Here is a 20,133-nt window from a genome sequence, read left to right as displayed (position 1 = left end):
TTTCTAGTATTATTTTTTTTAATTTGGACAGGTTTGTGGAATATCATTAAACATACCAAATTTATTGCACCAGATGCGGTTTTCGACAATAAACGTCTCTTTAGTGATGTCCAAGGCAAAAATATTTGAAAAAAAACTAAACTTAAAACACCTTTGTTTAAAGGACGTCTAGGTCAAAAATGTCTTATCTGTTCTGTCTTTATTCAGATATTTTAGAAGGTACATTATCTTTGTCCGATATGAATATATACAAAGCAATTTCTTTCAGTGAATGAATAGATTATGTTTTTGCTTAAAATAAGTAACAAAATAAAAACAAAATTGATTTGAATAAATAACATTTCGTGTTCCTGCTGTTCAAAAAAAAATATTGTTTGTCATAGGAAAAACCCATGGCCCAAACAATGACACATTGGTGCTTTTAGCGTGAAGACAAACCTTTGGAATTTAGCTTGCAGCAAACTTTTTGTCATGTTAAATATAGTGCAGTCGTTAGCATTATCTTAAGCCAACGCTTACAAATAATTTGTAAACATAAATATGGCTATCCAATTTCCTAGGGAAATGAATCAATCATATAATATGCATTTATCTAAAACAATGCTAAATAAAGAACACAGAAAGTACCTGTTCTAAAAATAATTCTACAAAGATGACAAGGAATTATTTTTAACCATAGCACATGTCTAAAACAGGTATACATTTTAACTTTTTTAGAATTCATTATTATCGTTCCAAGCTAAATAATAATGCTTTTTAATTTTTCGCATTTTTTGGGTTGACAACATACATAGCATTGTCGAGTTACTACTGAAGCAATGCTTATAATTGCATGGATGAGTTTGCTCATAACTGATTGAATTGTCGGGCGTATTAAGCACATATGGACTTCAACAGAAACTTTTTTTAGTGTTTAGCCACAATGCTTTTTTAAAAGTTCATGTTGTAATGAGATAAGAAAAGGTAAGTCAAATACGCTTCCTCACAACATGAAAATGAATACATAAATGTGTATGCTTTCTTGAGGTTGTAGAGATCAGAAAGATGTTTCAGTTATGAATATTGTAAAACTACAGATACATTGGATTATTGAAAAAAGAATTTCACATAGTTAAAATATCCTTTGAGACTCCAAATTAAACGTGTACATATTTTATGTCAACACTATCAAATTAAAACATACCAGTTGAGAGGTCACACACTCTTTGGGTCTCGAGTTATTGGAGGGTTATTGGTGTTTTATTGTGTTTAGAATGTAATTGGACGGACAATGAAATGTTTTTTTTCATTCTTACAAATGGACTTACTGATCTTTACTACACAAAACAAAATGTATTGATTAATCAAACTTCCTAATTCAACAATTACTATCAGGAAGCAACTGTTTATTTCAAAGCCTAGTTTCAAATAATATATTCATTCAAAAAGTCAGTCTATTTTTCAAAAACGCAATCAATATGGTCTTCTTGGAACGCTAATGAAGTAAATATAAGTTGTTATAAATGATTTCGCTACCCTATTGGTAATTCTTATACTTTTTAATCATAGGTAAATTTGTAAAATCAAAAATAGATTAAAAAATCATTTAAGTCTTGATCTTATTTTAAGAGAATAATGGTAAGTCGTGTGCAATGCAAGTGAAAAGCGCATCGGAAGCACGATATTTTATAAAGTTTAAGGAATAGGATGTTGTAATTTTTTAATTATCAAAAGATTTTCTTATATTTCTTTTTCTGTCTATTAGAACATTATCTTTTACAACCCTTTTGTTAATTGCAAGAATATATAATTCCTGCAAAATTTAATTTCAAATAAATTTAAATTCATATAAAACATTAATATTTTTAAATACCAAATATGTACGGTCTTCTTGGAATCAGTATGATAAATTTATCTATCTACCTGGCTGGTAAGTTTTTTTATGTAATAGGTAGTGTTTAAAAATAGAACATCATGTCGGCTCACTTTTGATTCTACATTATAGGAAAAGACCAACTGGAAAAGAAAACAGCATTTTAAACACTGTGCGAATAATGATAAAACTGACACGGCTGAACTAAAAATTTAATGCTTGTGATTGTGTCAAGTTTAGCATAGGGCTAATTGTCTCTTCAGAGTGCATAAAATGTTGTAAAGAAATATTGCATGTATTAATAAATCATGTACAAATAATAGTTTAAACTAGTACGATGTATCATGGAATTCAATAATGGGATGAGGTAACAATGTCAATGCTCGTATATAAATCCATTTCCCTTATTTCAGGGAAGTGCACAAAGTTTCGTTCATGGTTACCACTCACTGACCCTTAACTTGCTGAAGAGTTATTTTTAGACAGCCTAATTTTGCGTAAGCATGAGTCAATGCAAAGAATATTAAAAAAAAAACACGTGTTATATTTATGTATTATGTGATTACTGTCAGGAATATATTTGGACAAAACATAAAAAAGCTAGTCTGTGCATGGAGAGGGAATCGGAAATAACATCTTAGAAAACTTCTTTGATAACACCAGTGTAGCTGAGATATATTGCGTATACATTTTATTTTTTTTTTTTCAAGAATGGACCGCAAAGAAAATGAAAGAGTATTTAGACTGCCATCTGATGCTCACAATTTTGACAATGATCTTTATGACCGTGCAAAAGAGTCAGTTGCAAGAAAGTCTTTATTGCCTTTATTAAAAGACGAATTGAGGCTGAAAATACAGACACGACGTCTGTCTCAGGGACTGGATGAACTTAAAGTAGATTTTGAACATAAACCACAAACACCTGTAAGTTTGTTTTGATACCATAGCCACTAACATTTGTTAATCTTTGTATGAATACAAAAAGATGAGCTTGAATATTTAAATAATGGATCTTAATTTGAACTTTCATTTTGAAATTCATTTTAATAATACGAATTTTATATGAAGACTTTTCGAACTTATCAAAAGATAATTTCTTATCAAAATAAAACCAATTAACAAATATTAATGATTTTTTTTTTTTGATAAATGTTTCATAAAATTTAGCCATTTAACTTTTCTAATAAAGCAAGCATCATTTTTGTATCTGCTTGTTTCTTCGTATTTACACCTAGTTGGTAAAAGATAGAAAACCAATAATTTCGTTTTGTACCACACACACATCACAATAGTGAACATGTTAGTCATACAACTGAAATGTATCATTTACACTTGTAACATGAAACCTCGAAATGTGTAGGCGCAATGTAATAATACGTCGAACAATTAACCATAATGGGTTTCGAGCTTTTGTTTTATAAATTTTTTTTTATAAAGTATATACTTCTCGTCGTCTGTTATACAAATCGAAAGGATACAAGGAACAAATCTTCCCACAAAACTGGTTGAACCATGCAAAATGTGTTCATGCTCTTCCGAGTAAAAAACTAATATATCTTGCAAAAACAGCATAGAATGGAACGGTGCTCTCTGGGGTATTCGTTATGAAAGTTGGTCAACAAAAGTTTCAATGTTTATGAATTATGTTTCGTTGATTGTTTTTTTTTTTATAGTTATTTGTGTTTTTTTTTTTTTGTTTTTGTTTTGTTTTTTTTTGTAGTGGGAATTGGGTTAACATTTCTATTCAGGTATTTGGTGATGATTTCTAACTCATTCTGGAATTCAATCACAAAAGCTAGAATAAAATAGAATTACCACATTCCATCTAGGTTCATGTTGATACCTTGTCATATTGGACATGCCGTAATCCATAGATAATATTTTCGAACAAATAAGTGTTTTGGGGTGGCTATGCCATTTACTCTTACCCAACATTTCCTTCATACATATGTTATTAATGTTTACAGGATGAATGTTATTGATTTCTTTCCTTTAAAAAATTGATAGCTTACAGAAAAAGAAAGAGAAAGACAATGTTACAGAAAACGGTGCAACAGGTCCTCTGCACGAAAATGTCGACTAAAGAAAAAACAATTTAATTATCTGGTAAAACAGGTTAGGAACATCATACTAGTACATAATCGTTGAATCTATTCTTATCATCAATTCAAGCAAATGTTCGTCTAGCATTCGGACAGTCTTTTCGTCTCTTTTTTTTAGAGCTTCGTATTACTGTTAAGTCTTTTGTTACTTGATAAGTTTTTCCAATTGATCAAACTCTCTATAGAAAATATATATTTCTTACATACTGCAATTTCAATAAAAGTACAGAAAGGTGTAAAATTTTAACTTAAATTACAAGTACAAGGTTGTTATTGTTTCTTATGTCGTAATTGTCCTAATCGGTAATGATCATGCAAAATTGAAATTTTATGGTTTCTAACCTCCTGATTGGGCCAAAAATCAAACGCTGCGACTACGAAAAAAAATTAATTTACGAAGCCAAAAGATGGATTTCTGAATTACTCTAGGTCGGTCCATAATGAATCCAAGTTCAGAAGAACATCAGTTTCTTTTGCAATCGAAGCGATTTCTGTACCAATATTTAGAGAAAAAGTCGGAAGATGTCACAAAAAACCAGCAAACACTATTTTAAGATTATATTCCTAGGAAGTACAAACATAGCTAAAAAACAAACATTTATTATGGGTGAATATTAATGTTTATATGATAAAAAATAATTTTATTGCTTCATATTCATTGAAGTGTTTGGTTAATAAATCTACTAAAATGGTTCTTTTATTACTTCAGGAGCTGGTGGATTTAAGAACAAAAAATGTACAACTAAAAGATAAAGTTTTTCAATTGGAAACAGAGAAGGAGTTCTATATATCTAAACTATTCAATACTCCAGAAATTGTGAATATTTTTACAGAGTATTATGGAGCGACTTTAAACAGTGTATGTGAAGTTGAGACAGAAGATGTGTTGTGATATTCAAAAATTACAAAAAAGGACAGAATTAATCAAAATTGTAATGGATAAAATATCTCATTACTAGTCAGTAATCTTTAGCTATTCGCCGTTCATATATTGAACACAAAAAGAAGAGATACAAAGAGTAGTAAATTAGAAACTTATTTCAAACTTAAAACTTGTTTTTCGAAAGAAATGTATCTATCTTTAAACAATTTTCAATTGAGAAGTGCCATATGTAAAATCAGAATCAGTGCACATGATCTCAAAACAGAAAGAGACAGGTATAAAACTTTATATATAGAAAGAGACCAAAGGCTTTGTAAGAAATGTACTCTAAATCTGGTTGAAGATGAACAACATTTTATTTCTAGTTGTCCAGCATACAATAATGATAGGGAGATATTTTTCAAGGAGATAAACTGTATCTGTCCCAATTTTATATATCTTTCAATTGAGGCAAAATTTGTCTATACTAAAATATTTAGGGAGCTATATTATTACATGTCTATATGTTAGACGAAATGTTAATTAATGTATGTAATAACAATGATAATTGTAATGATTTTATAGTTCTGATCCTGCCTGGAATTAAATGTATGTGATTTTTATAGAATGAAGATAATAACATCTGTCTGAACTTTTAAATGTTTCATTTTAATATATAAAAATGTTTTTCTGTTACAAATCATGATGTATTGTTTTATGTGTACATGTTATGCTGCCCATCAAGGGCCCTTGATTGGAATAATAAATATTTTTATTCTTATTCTTATTCTTATTGAGCTAAAACAAACAACTGTATATAACATGCATGTTAGTCAGTGCACAATAATACTTTTGTTTGATTATGATGTAAAAGTCTAGTATATTTGTACATTATGACAAAATTGTTCCGTTTTATTTTTTTTATCAGCTTCTGTCCATGTTTAATAAAATTCCATGAAGATTTGACAAGTAATTGATGTTTGAAAAACGTTAAACCTGGGGGTATCTAAATGCTTACTAAAAACATATTTTCAACTAATAGTAAAATAAGTTTTTTCAACAAATCAATTTAATGATACATTCCTCATGAAGATCTCGTAAAATTGATGTCTAAAAAAACAAAACCAAAATTACGAAAACTCCAATTATGCTCACAATAAGTTATATATCATATATCATTGCAATTACCCGGAGAAATTATTTGGTCGCGTAAAATTAACCCTTAAATAAGCAATTATTTAAAACAAATGTTAAAAAAAGAACGCAGGAAGTCCATGTTCTATAAATATAACCACACATATAACAAGGAATTAATTTTAACCTTCGCTCATGTGTGACCCAGGTATATATGGTTTAACATTTTTGAAGTGTTATTTATTGTTAATTGCTAAATAATGAAGCATACTATGATACAAGTTTTACGAAATGACCACAAATATAGCAATTAACCTCGCGAAGGAATGTCGGGTGACCTCTAATGTAACAAATTAAATTTTATGGGTAAGCGTGCATCATAAATGTAAGAATCATATGGCGTTGTGATACTAACAAACACATAGTTATTTTGTATGTTGATATGGAATGCATACCAGTCACGCTTCCTTACAACATAAAGTTTAATAAAGTCGTGCATAAATTTTAATGTTTTCTCAAGTCTTGTGGAGAACAGATGACGTAAACCAGTTATTCCAAAAAATTTTAAAATACATTGAGTTATTGAGACGAGAATTTCATATAGTGAAAATAACCTCTTAAGCCGCAAATTATTTGTCGGTATTGATTGTACACTACAGGCGGGTCTGGATTGGAGATACTCATTTCTTTATTCTTGAATGTTTTATACCAATTTTTTCATTTCTTTATAATTTTTGCCAATTATTTTCTATTCTTTATATTTTAGTCCCACATTTTTCTCTATTTTCTTGGTCTTATTTTCTCTATTCTTTATATCGTTTTTTTGTAGTTTTTACCCATTATTTTCAATGTTGTTTACTCCATCCAGAATCTCCCATGGTCTTTTATTTATGTGGCGCTTAGTCGTAAGTGGTTTCTTCGCACCAAAAAAAGGTGACAAGAATTTTAAGTTATGTTTTGCATGGAATGCAAATATTTCAGAAAAAAATCATTTTGAAGCCAATCAATATAGGAGTTGAACACATAAGTGAAACCACTAAATCTAACAATTGTTACTATCAAGCAATATCACTTTCTTTCAAAACATGTTTTCAATAATTTTTTCATCATATAAGGTTTTAATTTTTTTTTCAAAAATTCAATCAATACGGGAACATTTCATAAATTGAATACAACTCAATATAATTGATCTGGTTACCTGATTTGTAAATCTTATAGTCTTTCATTGGTAGATTTCAAATGTCAAAAATTCTTTAAGTCAGTCTATTTTTCAAAAACTCAATCAATACGGTCTTCGTGGAACATTAATAAATTAAGCATAAGTAAATATAATTGATCTGGTTACCTAATTTGAAAATCTTATAGTTTTTCATAAGTAGATTTTGAATATCAAAAATTGATTTACATATAGATTCAGTTTCGATTTTAAATTAAAAGAATATTCAAATATACAATGAGTAAGTCTTATGCAATAAAAGGGAAATGGTTCTTTTAACATGTGGACAGGAAGTGATGGATTTTAAATTATTAAAGACTTTTCTTCTATACTAACTTTTAGATGTCCAATCTAACTCATTTTTACTAAAATATTGATAAACAAGATAGTACATAATCATTATACCTATTTCCGTAAATTTAAAAATATCCGTTTCCGACAAAATATAATTCCAAATCAAAATTAAAGTCATAAATCGGATTGTTATTTTCAAATACTAAATCTGTATGATCTTCTTGGAATAAGTGTGATAAATTTAACTAGCTACCTGATTGGTAAATGCTTTTTATATAACTGATACTATTCTAAATAGAAAATCACATTTGATCAAATCGATTCTTGACTATATCAAAAGAAATACTTTGAAAAATAAAGCTCGATAAAACGGCTCGAAGAAAATCATTATATGTGTCAACTATTATACAAAAAAAGCGTAGTGATAATTGTCTCGTCATTGTGCACACAATTTTGTGTAAATTTATCTTAGCTATAAATTCGCCATTCATAAATGGAATTAAGAATAATGACATTCCTCTGATCAGTTTAGGAAAGTGTACATCGTTGCAATCATGGTTACAACGCACTGACTCTTGACATGGAGAAGAGTTCTATTTGTAGATAGTCTAAGAAGTTTATGCATAGATTATTTAAAACAATACGTTGTATATGTTTACCCAATTTATACTTTTCGCGATTGGTTGATTATCTTATTTATAAACAACGTGTGGTTCGTTTTATCTCAATTATTCATTGGGCAAAACTCATTTATGGTACAACTTTTTTCTTGCTTTCCTCTGAATTTCATATAGTGACGGAACGAAAAAGGCGATCATACCTGATGTTACATATAAAGAACATAACTTGTTTGCAGATCATCGAAAATAAAAGATAAATTTTGTCTTCATGTAGTCTTGAATCATTAGGGGAACAGAATCAACCGCCGCGACTCGTGCACTACGATATTTTACCACTCTCGACAGTTAAATTTTAACTACTTAGAAAGTTCATCAAGCCTCGCTATTTGAATTCTAAAAAATTAACTGTCTCAACTGGAGACACACTCGATGCAGTAGTAGAATCCATATATAATGTGATTATGATCAAGCATATAATGGACATAAAATGAAAAAGTACTAGTCTACGCTAGGAGAAGGCAGGAGAAAATAAAATTTAAGTCGAAATACAATGCAGTAAAGCTGAGAATTTATTTCTGACAATACAATTTTATTTTTTCAGAATGAAATGATTGAGACTTAAACTATAGACAAGACGTATGTCTCATGGACTGATAAAGTTGGAGGATATTTTTAAATGAATCCTAAACACATGTGAATTTGTGTTGATAACCATGGTTTTAAAATATGTTACTTTGTTTTATGTACACGAAAAGATCATCTTGGATATTTGAATAATGATTTTTTTTAATTCAAATTCCTTTCCATAGTTTGAATTTAAAACGCAAACTTCGAATTTAAGAATATTTCAAAAGAAACTATTTTATTAAGAAAATAACATAACAAAATTGCATTCGTAATAAATGTTTCATTAATTGAAGCTTAATGCAAGAGCGTATAGAATTATTATTTATTCAATCATAAAGTGAGCATCATTTCTGTACTTATTGGTTACTTAAAATTGAGAATGGAAATAGGGAATGTGTCAAAGAGACAACAACCCGACCATAGAGCAGACAACAGCAGAAGGCCACCAATGGGTCATCAATGCAGCGAGAAACTCCCGCACCCGGAGGCGTCCTTCAGCTGGCCCCTAAACAAATATGTATACTAGTTCTGTGATAATGGACGTCATACTAAACTCTAAATTATACACAAGAAACTAAAATTAAAAATGATACAAGACTAACAAAGGCCAAAGGCTCTTGACTTGGGACAGGCGCAAAAATGCGGCGGGGTTAAACATGTTTTTGAGATCTCAACCCTCCTCCTATACCTCTAGCCAATGTAGAAAAAACAAACGTACAACAGTACGCACAGTAAAACTCAGTTTAAGAGAAGTCCGAGTCCGATGTCAGAATAGGAAACAAAAGAAAATAAAAAAATGACAATAATACATAAATAACAACAGACTACTAGCAGTGACTGACATGCCAGCTCCAGACCTCAATTAAACTGATTGAAAGATTATGTCTTCATCATATGAATATCAGGCACAATCCCTCCTGTTAGGGGTTTAGTGTTATACCATCATAAAATATATGAGAAGAACATAACCCGTGTCATGCCAACAACTGGTTTTAGAATGAATATGTTTAATTCCGATGCAAAGTACTTACTTTTTTTACCAAGTGTAATGAAAATATGAAAAAACAAAAATACCGAACTACAACGAAAATTCAAAACAGAAAGTGCCTTATCAAATGGCAAAATCAAAAGCTCAAACAAAAATAACGAATGGATAACAACAATCATATTTCTAACTTGATACAGGTATTTCCTTATGTTATGTAGAAAATGGTTGATTAAACCTGGTTTTATTGCTAGCTAAACCTCTCACTTGTATGACAGTCGCATACAATTCCAATATAATTACAACAATGTGTGAACAAAAAAAACCCAGATATAAAAGGTAAAAATGTCAAAAATAGGGGTATAGCAGTCAACATTGTGTTATATTATATAAACTTATTATGTCATTTTTGTACCACACACACCGCGATATTGAACCTGTTGTCCAAACACCTTTAAAGTGTTGTTTTCATTTTTTTACAGCACTGAGTCGATACCTCTGCTGGTGGACTATCAGTCCCCGAGGGTATCATCATCTGAGTAGTCAGTACTTCGGTACTGACATGATTTATAACAAACTATTTAAAATTGCCCGTTTATAAATTTTGAAATTATACAGAAACTAAGGTTTCAACTCCCTCAGGCAAAGTTGGCCTTAGATGGATTTGGCTATTTTCTTAGGTCCCTTTTTGGTTTATAGCTCGTCAACGTTTTCGGTCCTTATACATCCTTGGCTTTCAAATATTCGGCTTTGAGCGTTCCTGATGAAGGTAAATCCAGACGCATGAAATTTATAACGTGTTATTTTCATTTTTTTTTTAACGGATAGTTAACATCATGAATGCAGAAACAAAAAAGGTGTAGGCCGCAAGATAATAACACATTGAATAATTATCAATGACAAGGGGTTTCATTAGTCTGTCAGATGTCAGTTATATATATATTTTTAAATTTCCGTTGGGACTTTTAAAAAATAACGTATTGCTTTGCATGTAGTTGAAATTGCATCATCAACACACGTAGGGTAATGTTTTCAAATTAAAGCTGCATACGATTTCCCGCAAGTTTGTATCTGAGTAGCATACGACTTCTCGCAAAATTTTATATATAATAACCGAAAATATGATGATAAGTAGAGCAAACATGCACTTATATACATGGGGAGCTCATCATATAGCACCTGTCTCTTATTACATGAATCGTACTCCACATGAACCATTTTTACGTTAATATGCAAAACTCATAATAGTACACAAGATACCATTGAAATTTATACCATGTAAAAGTAATTACCGCAACTTACAAAATAACAATAGTGATTAGGAACATGATAGTATTTTCCTGGAACAGGAAAACATATGAGGAGATGCAATTGACACTGGGATAAACAGGAAGTATAGATATTCGTGCTTTTTCGGTTTCAACGTCTATACGATAAAAGGAAAATGGCACAATCTCCAATTGGAACTTGCGAAATTTGTGTTCAAGCACCAGGATCACAGTACTGTAAACAATGCCGACAATACTTTTGTAACAACTGTAAGACTGCTCATCTAAGATCAAATATGGCACGTAATCATGTATTTGGAAAAAGAAACGAGATAGGCCAAGAGGAAGAGTTTTACTGTAGGCATATTAATCGACAAATGTTTATGTGTAACGATTGCGATTTTCCGTTATGTAAGGCTTGTTTAGTCGAAAACCACAATGGCCATAGCGTGGAGGATTTGGATAAAATATTTTCATCTTTGCACGACCAAGCATCTACAAAAATGAAAGGAATCGTAAATGATTTTAAGCGAAAAAGCGGTGGCATGAAATCAATGACAACGTCTTATGAGAAGGAGAGCGAAAAGCTTGAGCGAGCGATTTCGAAACAAGGTGAACTAATAAAGTCTAGTGTTGACAAAATGGTTAGCGCAATTATTGAAAACGTTAGGAAATCTCGTGGAAACGTGAAAAAACATTATCCTACGTGTGTTGATGATGCAATTTCAACTACATGCAAAAAATGGCAACAGCAGTTAGATGAAATTGGACAGAAAAAAGCAACCGGGTCGTCTGTTTTTGAAATTCAGAAACTTCTCGATGACATGAAAACAATGGAACTTCCAAACCTGCCTGATGTACCTACTGTTACATATCGTTCAAAACCAGTCGACGAAAACATCATCAAGGATTTACTAGGAGGTGTCAAATTTTTGTAAGTTATAGGTGCTTCCATTTATAGTAATTTAACAACTGTATACCAATTATTTCGTTTTTTCACATCTGGAAAACAACGTTTTTTTTCAAGAACCTGACATAATATTCACACTTAAAATCTGCTAACATCATTTGAAATTGTATTCTGTTTTTCTATTAATGTGGAAGCCTTAAAAAGGCAGTAAAGATCAGGATATTAGGAGGGGAAATCTTTCAATCGTGATACTTAGGGAAATTTTGCTCGTTAATCGGTGCTGGAAACGTTCTTGAACTTTTTACAATGAGAAAAGCACATTCAAAATTATCATTACACCGCCTCGTACATATATTCATCCACCAGAACAAAATTGTGCCAGCTTTGAACTACCCGGAAACTAAAAAGCTACGCGTCGCAACGGTATTTAATTCGGATTTCGAAGTTTATCTTTTAGTTTTTTGAACTTCAACATATATTTAATTCATAAAATCAGTTTATGATATGAGTTATTTACAACATTTGTTGATGAAATAAAGACGATTAATTTACTTTTTTATAAAAAACAGTAAAATCACAAAAATACTGAACTCCGAGGAAAATTCAATCGGAAAGTCCCTAATCACATGGCAAAATCAAAAGACAAAACACATCAAACGAATGGACAACAACTGTCATATTCCTGACTTGGTACAGGCATTTTCAAATGTAGAAAATGGCGGATTATAAGAGATAATGGGTTTTCGAAGGGACTGTTGAGTAAACAATGTATTGAATCAAAGAGCGCCAGCAAGCGGCTTATATTTTCATATTATCTCCACTTGTTTTTCTTGCCATTGGAAAGCTGGTTTATTTTTGTATTTATATGACGTGTGTTAGAGTAAACTATAATCTGTCTAAGAAACGAAAAGCGGGTTAGTATCAAGCAATCAAGTATATAGATATAAGAAGATGTGGTATGAGTGCCAATGAGACAACTCTCCATCCATATAGTTTACCATCCCTATCATTATTCTAGATTTTACATATATCATCAATTGAGTATCTTTAATATATAGGCCCTAAAGGAGAAATATTTATAATATATGATACATAGCTTAATATATATATTTTCAATGAAAGAAACAACAATTATATAAATATTTCGTATGGTCTTGATATAAAAGTAGCATATTGCATATATGAATTAATATAATGATCAATAAAAATTATAAACCATACATTGTAATTAGGAGAGATTCATCATGTTCATTTCGACAAAGGAAAATCAAACCATTATTTACTCATCTATCTATTAAATTGATTCAAATAATTGCCTCATTTTAAACACTCTTTTGAGGACATGATACTCGGTCTATAATATTTGATACTTGTAAGTGGTATTTGAATATGTATGGATACATGTTAATACATTTGCCTATTATCTCAAAAATTATATTGTCAAATAACCGAAACCATTGCATAAATCCTTACAGAGTTATAGCCCTTACATGATGATTTTTTTACTAATTTTCGTGCCTATGCCTGTTATTTTAACAACACTTAAATATAAAGGTAGAAAATTAAAAATACAATTTTTAAAATGATCAGATATATATGTTAATGAAATCTATTATGATTTTCAGATCCTTTTCGAAACCAAACCCAAAATCGAAAGGTTTGTTTCTGGTACCTGAATCGTCTGGGTATGGTTTACGTTTTGTCGGTGGAAAGGATGTAAATGAAGACGTATACGTGTCTTATGTTTCCTCTGATGGCCCTGCTGCTAAGGCAGGTCTTAAACAATTTGATCGAATAATCGCAGTGGATGGAAAACAAACTAAAGGCCTGACACACGGTGAAGTTACAAGCATATTTAGGAATGCGAAAGGCAAAGACAATGTGTCAATAACAATTGAGCCTTTTCAGCAGTAGATTTGTGTGTATTATAAACATTGTTTTCGTACTATTTTGTTAATATCTGATTCAAATTATTCAGAATTTCATTTTTTGACGAAATATCAAAATCAATAAAATAAATCGTTGGTAAAATTTTGAAAAAAACATTAGAAAAATTAAATAATGGAACTTGAAAAAACAATTGGCATTTAAAACTTTTTTAATTTATTCACCTTATTTATTGTTTTAATTTTTGTAATCACTTATTTTTTTTATTTAAATATAGAATAAAACAATAAATTCTAAAAAAAAATTCACTGTTCAGTATCGAAGCTGTATAAGTAACAACATATTGACTGCTTCTTCATCTTTATCCTGTGTATTTGGCGAAGATCCCAGAAATGTGAATAACAATCATATTACTAATAAAATGAACACATCATTTGACTTATAGAACGAGTGGCAGTATAAGCTTTTGTTCCAACACACCTAGTTGAGGATGTTTAGTTTACAACTCTGGAATACATTGGCAAAGCTGACAACCATAGATGGAATAAATGTATAAATATGCTTTACATCTTTTATAAATTATGTTTGTAAAAAAACAAAAAACTTTACCATATATTGTTGTATGTTCTATGTGTCTTATTATCACCGAGAAACTCTTATGATGAATTATTTAGAAACCAGTGACAATTTTTGTTATTAGTTGTAAGTTGAGTGATCCCATTGAAGATATTTGATCTATTTGTTATCCATTTATTTATATATACAACAAAATGAAATTACACAAGGAAAATGTTTTTTTTTTTTTTAACAATTTATAAGTTAGTTATTTCATTCTTGGTAAAGAAAAAATTGGTTTATTATTTAATCTACGGGCTTACCACTGGAAAGGTTATACATTATTCTTATCTATGTATACACAAATTGATTAACCCTTTAAAAAAGGAGCGAATAATTGGACGTGATACTTCGAGGAAAATGACGTTTTAAAATATTGAGAACACCCGATCTGACATTTCATGAATATATATGTAGAAGAATATCAAAGCGACAAAATTTGCCAGAAGTCGAAAAGATCTTGTTAACACAATTATTTAGACTAATGAAAACCACTAGAAAAATTGCACAACTGACATACGATACACAAAGTCAAAACAACATGCAAAAACAACAAGAAACCAGAAACCTTATTCTTATTCAACATATGAAAAATACAAATTCAAAGACACTTTAAACGGACGATGATCCTAATGTTGTTTTTTGTATTATTCAACATCACAGTTCAGAATCGAAACATTTTGACAACATAAGCCTAATACAAACAGACAAAGAGAGATGCATAATCAACATATACTAAACATAGTCAGGACAAAAGAGAGGAGAAGGATACCAAAGGGACATTCAAACTCAAAAATCGAAAACAAACTGACAACGCCATGGCCAAAAAAGAAAAAGACAAACCGACAAACAACAGTACACAAAACAACATAGAAAACCAAAGACAGAGCACCACGAACTCCACCAAAAAGTGGGGGTGGTATCAGGTGCTCCGAAAGAGTAAGCATATCCTGTTACACGCTGGCACCCGTCGTGTTGCTCATGTAAGTACAAATCCGGTGATGTGTTAACATGCAAAAAAAAAGAGCAACATAGATGCCTAGAGTCATTTTCATATTTACAATAGCTCTACTTCATGAGAAATACAAGTTCAAAGACACTATAAACCGGGTGTTTTCCAAATCTTTTTAGCGGAGTATTTAAGATAACAATACCAGGAATCTAAACTCTTGGTCTATAGGACAACCTCAGACTTATAAAAGTGGGCAAATTAGATCTTTGAATATTTTTTTTTATTGGTATAAATATTGATTTAGTTATCAGTAAATCAAAATCATACAATAGTTCTGTTATACACATATGCACTTAAAAGGTACTCAATCTGTCAATTTTGGCATAGCACAAGGTCGGGTTTTTCTCTGACTGTTAATGACGTCTTTACACTAAATCCATGGATGTTGGATGTGTACTGATTGATATTTTAGTCTTAGATACATGATTTTTTTTATCAGTTGTTATTGGCTTTGAATTAGCTGTCAGTAACTGCGAGTACTCTCAGAACTGTACTTAGTGTCCTTTTGTTGTTACGGATGAGGGATGGAAAAATGTCCTGCCACGTCCAGTCTGTGTTTATGTTTGATGTTTTTCTAATTGTATCGATCTGATAAGTTAGCTTTTTTCAACTGATTTTTATAGTTTGTTCTTAAGTTGTGCTGTTCACCACTGTCTCAGGTTATGGGGAGGATTGAGCGCTCACAAACAAGTTTAACCCCGCCACATTCTGTATGTGCCTGTCCCAAGTCAGAAGCCTGTAGTTCAGTGGTTGTCGTTGGTTCATGTCTGTCATATTTGTTCTTCGTTAATTGTTTTGTTATAAATTAGGCCGTTAGTTTTCTCAATTTAATTGATTCATATTTTTCATGTCGGAACTTTTTATATACGGTATGGGTTTTTCTCATTGTTGAAGGCCGAACGGTTGCCTATAATTGCTTTCATCCACTTTATTTGAACTTTGGTGGATAGTTGTCTCATTGGCAATCATACCTCATCTCCTTATTTTGTAAAGGGAAATGCACAATACTCATTTTGCATAGGAATTCACACCAGCATGCAAACAACAACCCTTTCTGATCACAGCTTTACTTTTTGGGAAATATAGATAAAAAGTTACTTTATATATACGGGATGTTGATCTCAATCTTGTTTTAATGCATCCAAGACCGCTTTTTGTTATGTCAAAATAAATAAGAAAACTGAGTACATATGGTTGGTATTACAATATCGTGTCATTTGGGAATAAATTGTGTTTTGATCTTAAATTATTTCGTTACATAACTATGGAAAACTATAATCCAAGCTCGAGGGAAGATAAAAATCAAGGAAGAGGGAGATGTTTAGATTAGGTTCAAAATACAGTCTATATCACAAAACTCAATTAAGGGTTTGTATATGAATCAGTCATGTTTTGTTCAAATCTTCATCAGGAACATTCAAAGCCTAATATTTGAAAGCCAAGGATGTACAAGAACCAAAACAATTGAAAAGCTATATTACCAAATAGGACCTTAAAAAGGCCAAATCAGATATCTCTTCAGTGATGCTCGATGAAATCAAAAACTTGAAAAATTCAAAGCTTATAAACCAAAAAATGTTATGAAGAACGAATTGAACACAAATGGCTACAGTCAGGATTAGGTAGTTCAATCCCATGTTTCAATAATGTTGTTACCAACTTTGCATGTATCATAATATCTGATGCAATAAATAAATATCAGTTTACAAAGTTTGCTTTAATTTCATTGGAAAAACTGGGAGTAATATGATAAAACATTTCTATTAAATCGATCAAATGTTACATTTAAACATTCTACAAAAATGCCCTAAAAAAATGTCATGTCGAAGGTGTCCTAGAACTAGCCTCTTTTTGTCATATCTGCGAAATTGATTTTGAACCTCTTATTCTTTACAGTGGCGATAGAAAGGCTTCTTTACCTTGCATCCAGTAGTACCACGGTAGGTATGGAAGCCAGTTGGGATTGAATTTTTTTTAGTGAATTAGGTGGGTGTTTACGAGTGATTATGCGGTAAAGTGTAATGAAATAGACATTTTATCTAGTAAGTCATGAAACTGAAGCTTGACATAGATATATAAGGTAAGTTTATATAAGTGAAAGAAAGTTATTATCAACAAAACATTATTTTGAGTTATAAAAGTTGAATATACCCTTAAAATACTTTTATTCCAAAATATAGAATGAAGGCAAGTTATTTTAATAACTATTTTTGTGTTGATCATTGAAAACTTTTTGTATTTTAGAATAACATATAACTTCTTCCACATTTTTCTATACCCTGGAAGGGCCTCTAAGTAAATATAAGCTTGAATGTTTTGATTGGTCAGTTATATTTGGATATTTGGAAAATATACAAGGAACCATTCCACAAAAAACTAGCTTAACCCCACAAAATGTTGACAAAATGTTTAAATGTTTACATGAAATTTCTCTTCCAAGTCACTTGTTCATTTTAAGAATGAACTAAAGTAAAAACAAAGAAATTCGTTTTACTTTTGAGCGATTTCAGTAAAAAAAAGAAATAACAATTATAAAAAAAAGTCAGACCATCCTACTATAGTTTGTCATATGTAGATGAAAGCAATAGGTTATTATGAGTGTATACAAATAAATGATTTTGAATGTTATGCAAGTAACTTTTCATGTTGCATATCTTTCAAACTATTTTGTCATCAGGAATCAAACTAAGATTGTTTATCAGAATTTCTCTTTGGATTTTGTATAATAGGCATTATAAGAAGAATTAATGTGCCTTCTTACAACCGCAAATACAATGCGTGTCAGAAATTATATCAACACTAAAGAAGTCATAATTCTTGAAAGACCAGTAGTTCAGTAGAATAATATGGAACGCCAAAACTGTCTTATTATGCCCATTTTCATTATATGATGTGCATTTACCTTTATATGATGTGCACTTGTCATTATATGATGTACAAGCAACTTTATATGATGTGCAAACATATTTATATGATGTGCAAATATACTAATATGATGTGCAAACATCCTTATATAATGTGCAAATATACTTATATGATGTGCAAACATCCTTATATAATGTGCAAATATACTTATATGATGTGCAAACATACGTATATGATGTGCAAACATACTTATATGATGTGCAAACATACTTATATGATGTGCAAATATACTTATATGATGTGCAAATATACTTATATGATGTGCAAATGTACTTATATGATGTGCTAACATTCTTATATTATGTGCAAATATACTTATATGATGTGGTTGTGTCATTATATTATGTGCTTGTTACATTATATTATGTGGTGCGGTTTACTTCATTATATGATGTCAAAACGTCCTTATATGCTGTGTTTTCATCGTTGTTATGGTCAATGAACAGGATTACAATTAGAACAATTACTGTCTACGTCATAACTGATTCCGATCTGCTTATCCGGAATTATTACAAACCCGGCTCAAATCTGAATCTATTGTTTGGAAAGTGGTTGAGATTTTAAAAGAGATAAACATTGGCACGTTGGTACCTCGTTTTAAAGATGAAAAAACCATTCTGATATTGTTGGAAAATTGTCAAAATATAAATTGCAAAGTTTAGGTTTAATCGATGGGTTTACAATAATGAACATACGGTGAAAGTTATTAAATTATGGGTCCTTGACTGTGTACTGAGCACCCGAAGTTCAAATATTTCATAAACCAGAGGATATTCTGCATTTTTTTTAATGCCAGTTTACTGTTTCTGATTTAGCAGCTCCAGCCTCGTAGCAGCTTCCGAAAGTGCATTTTATAGAAAAAATGTGACGGTGCAATTTAACAAAAATCAACGTTTTAAACATTTCGGAGGAAGATTTAAATCAATTAATGCAGGAGCTATTTGAAGAATTTCCCTGATGCGGGGAAAATATGATAAATCATCTTTTATTGCAAAAGACACCAATTAAATCACAGTCATTTTAAAGTATTTCATAACAATAGCTATAAAATTATCTACTCATGCATAATTATACCGGTTTGGGTGATTAATTGATTGATTGATTGATTGATTGATTAATTGATTGGGGTTTAACGCCACTTTCAACACAATCGTGCTATTTCGTGGCGGTCAGTTTATATTGATGGAGGAAGCCGTAGTGCCCGGATTTTTTTTAAATGTTTGATTCCAAATTTCTTGAAAAAGACTATTTATTTCAGAAGGGAAGCGAAAAAATAGTTTGTTTCCATTGAAAACGAGGGAAAAAATAAAAACAAGAATGAAATTAAAAAAAAAATTATGTTATTGAAAATTTTTTTTTTATTAAAGTCGAAAAATATGTTTGACCTGAGCCCAAGGAAATACACATGTTCCCACCCACAAAAGATGAATAGTCGGTGCCTAACCAATCTGATTAAGATACAGATCCTGTGTCTAAGCCTCTTTCTCTTCTGGTAATTTCAGCCTTTAAATTTTTGAAGGTGTGTATCAATCCGACAAAACCAGAGAATCACATATGGTCTCTAAAACAGAAAATAGAATAGAGCGTTTTCGGATCCTTGTAAGCAAAGCTAGGACGATTGGTGTCTAAATGAACATAACAAAAAAAATCATTGTTTACTGAGGCCTTTTGGTCTCATACAGAAAGAGAGTTGTGTTTTTTTTTAAAGTGAAGCGCTGGAGAAGTAGAATCAAGCGCTATAGATATAAAGTCAAGCGATGTAGATATAATGTTCAGCTCAGTAGATATAAATTTCTTTTACAACTCAAGCTCTGGACTTTACAA

At 30.7% G+C, this 20,133-nt stretch overlaps 2 protein-coding genes across 5 annotated transcripts; both read left to right on the top strand.

Moving 5' to 3' along the window:
- Nucleotides 1-656: 656 nt before the first annotated feature.
- Nucleotides 657-5,597, top strand: LOC127708183 (uncharacterized). 4 transcript variants are annotated; one of them, XM_052213030.1, is made up of 4 exons: nucleotides 657-695; nucleotides 2,563-2,776; nucleotides 3,860-3,967; nucleotides 4,664-5,597. In XM_052213030.1, the coding sequence occupies exons 2-4, from the start codon at nucleotides 2,564-2,566 to the stop codon at nucleotides 4,844-4,846; spliced, it is 504 nt and encodes a 167-aa protein (XP_052068990.1). In that variant the 5' UTR covers nucleotides 657-695; nucleotide 2,563; the 3' UTR covers nucleotides 4,847-5,597. The 4 variants fall into 4 exon arrangements, with proteins under 4 accessions (XP_052068990.1, XP_052068989.1, XP_052068991.1 ...); XM_052213029.1 differs by lacking the exon at nucleotides 657-695 and adding an exon at nucleotides 709-963 and having other exon boundaries at nucleotides 2,266-2,776; XM_052213028.1 differs by lacking the exon at nucleotides 657-695 and adding an exon at nucleotides 710-963.
- A 5,497-nt stretch (nucleotides 5,598-11,094) lies between these two features.
- Nucleotides 11,095-14,495, top strand: LOC127707475 (tripartite motif-containing protein 45-like). Its single transcript, XM_052212009.1, has 2 exons — nucleotides 11,095-11,894; nucleotides 13,496-14,495. Exons 1-2 carry the CDS (start codon nucleotides 11,137-11,139, stop codon nucleotides 13,782-13,784), a joined length of 1,047 nt encoding a protein of 348 aa, XP_052067969.1. The 5' UTR covers nucleotides 11,095-11,136; the 3' UTR covers nucleotides 13,785-14,495.
- The last annotated feature ends 5,638 nt before the right edge of the window (nucleotides 14,496-20,133 follow it).

The sequence above is a fragment of the Mytilus californianus genome, unplaced genomic scaffold, assembly GCF_021869535.1.
Source record: "Mytilus californianus isolate M0D057914Y unplaced genomic scaffold, xbMytCali1.0.p SCAF_7, whole genome shotgun sequence".
Taxonomy (NCBI): Eukaryota; Metazoa; Mollusca; class Bivalvia; order Mytilida; family Mytilidae; genus Mytilus; species Mytilus californianus.
This window is presented reverse-complemented; position numbering and strand designations above follow the sequence as displayed.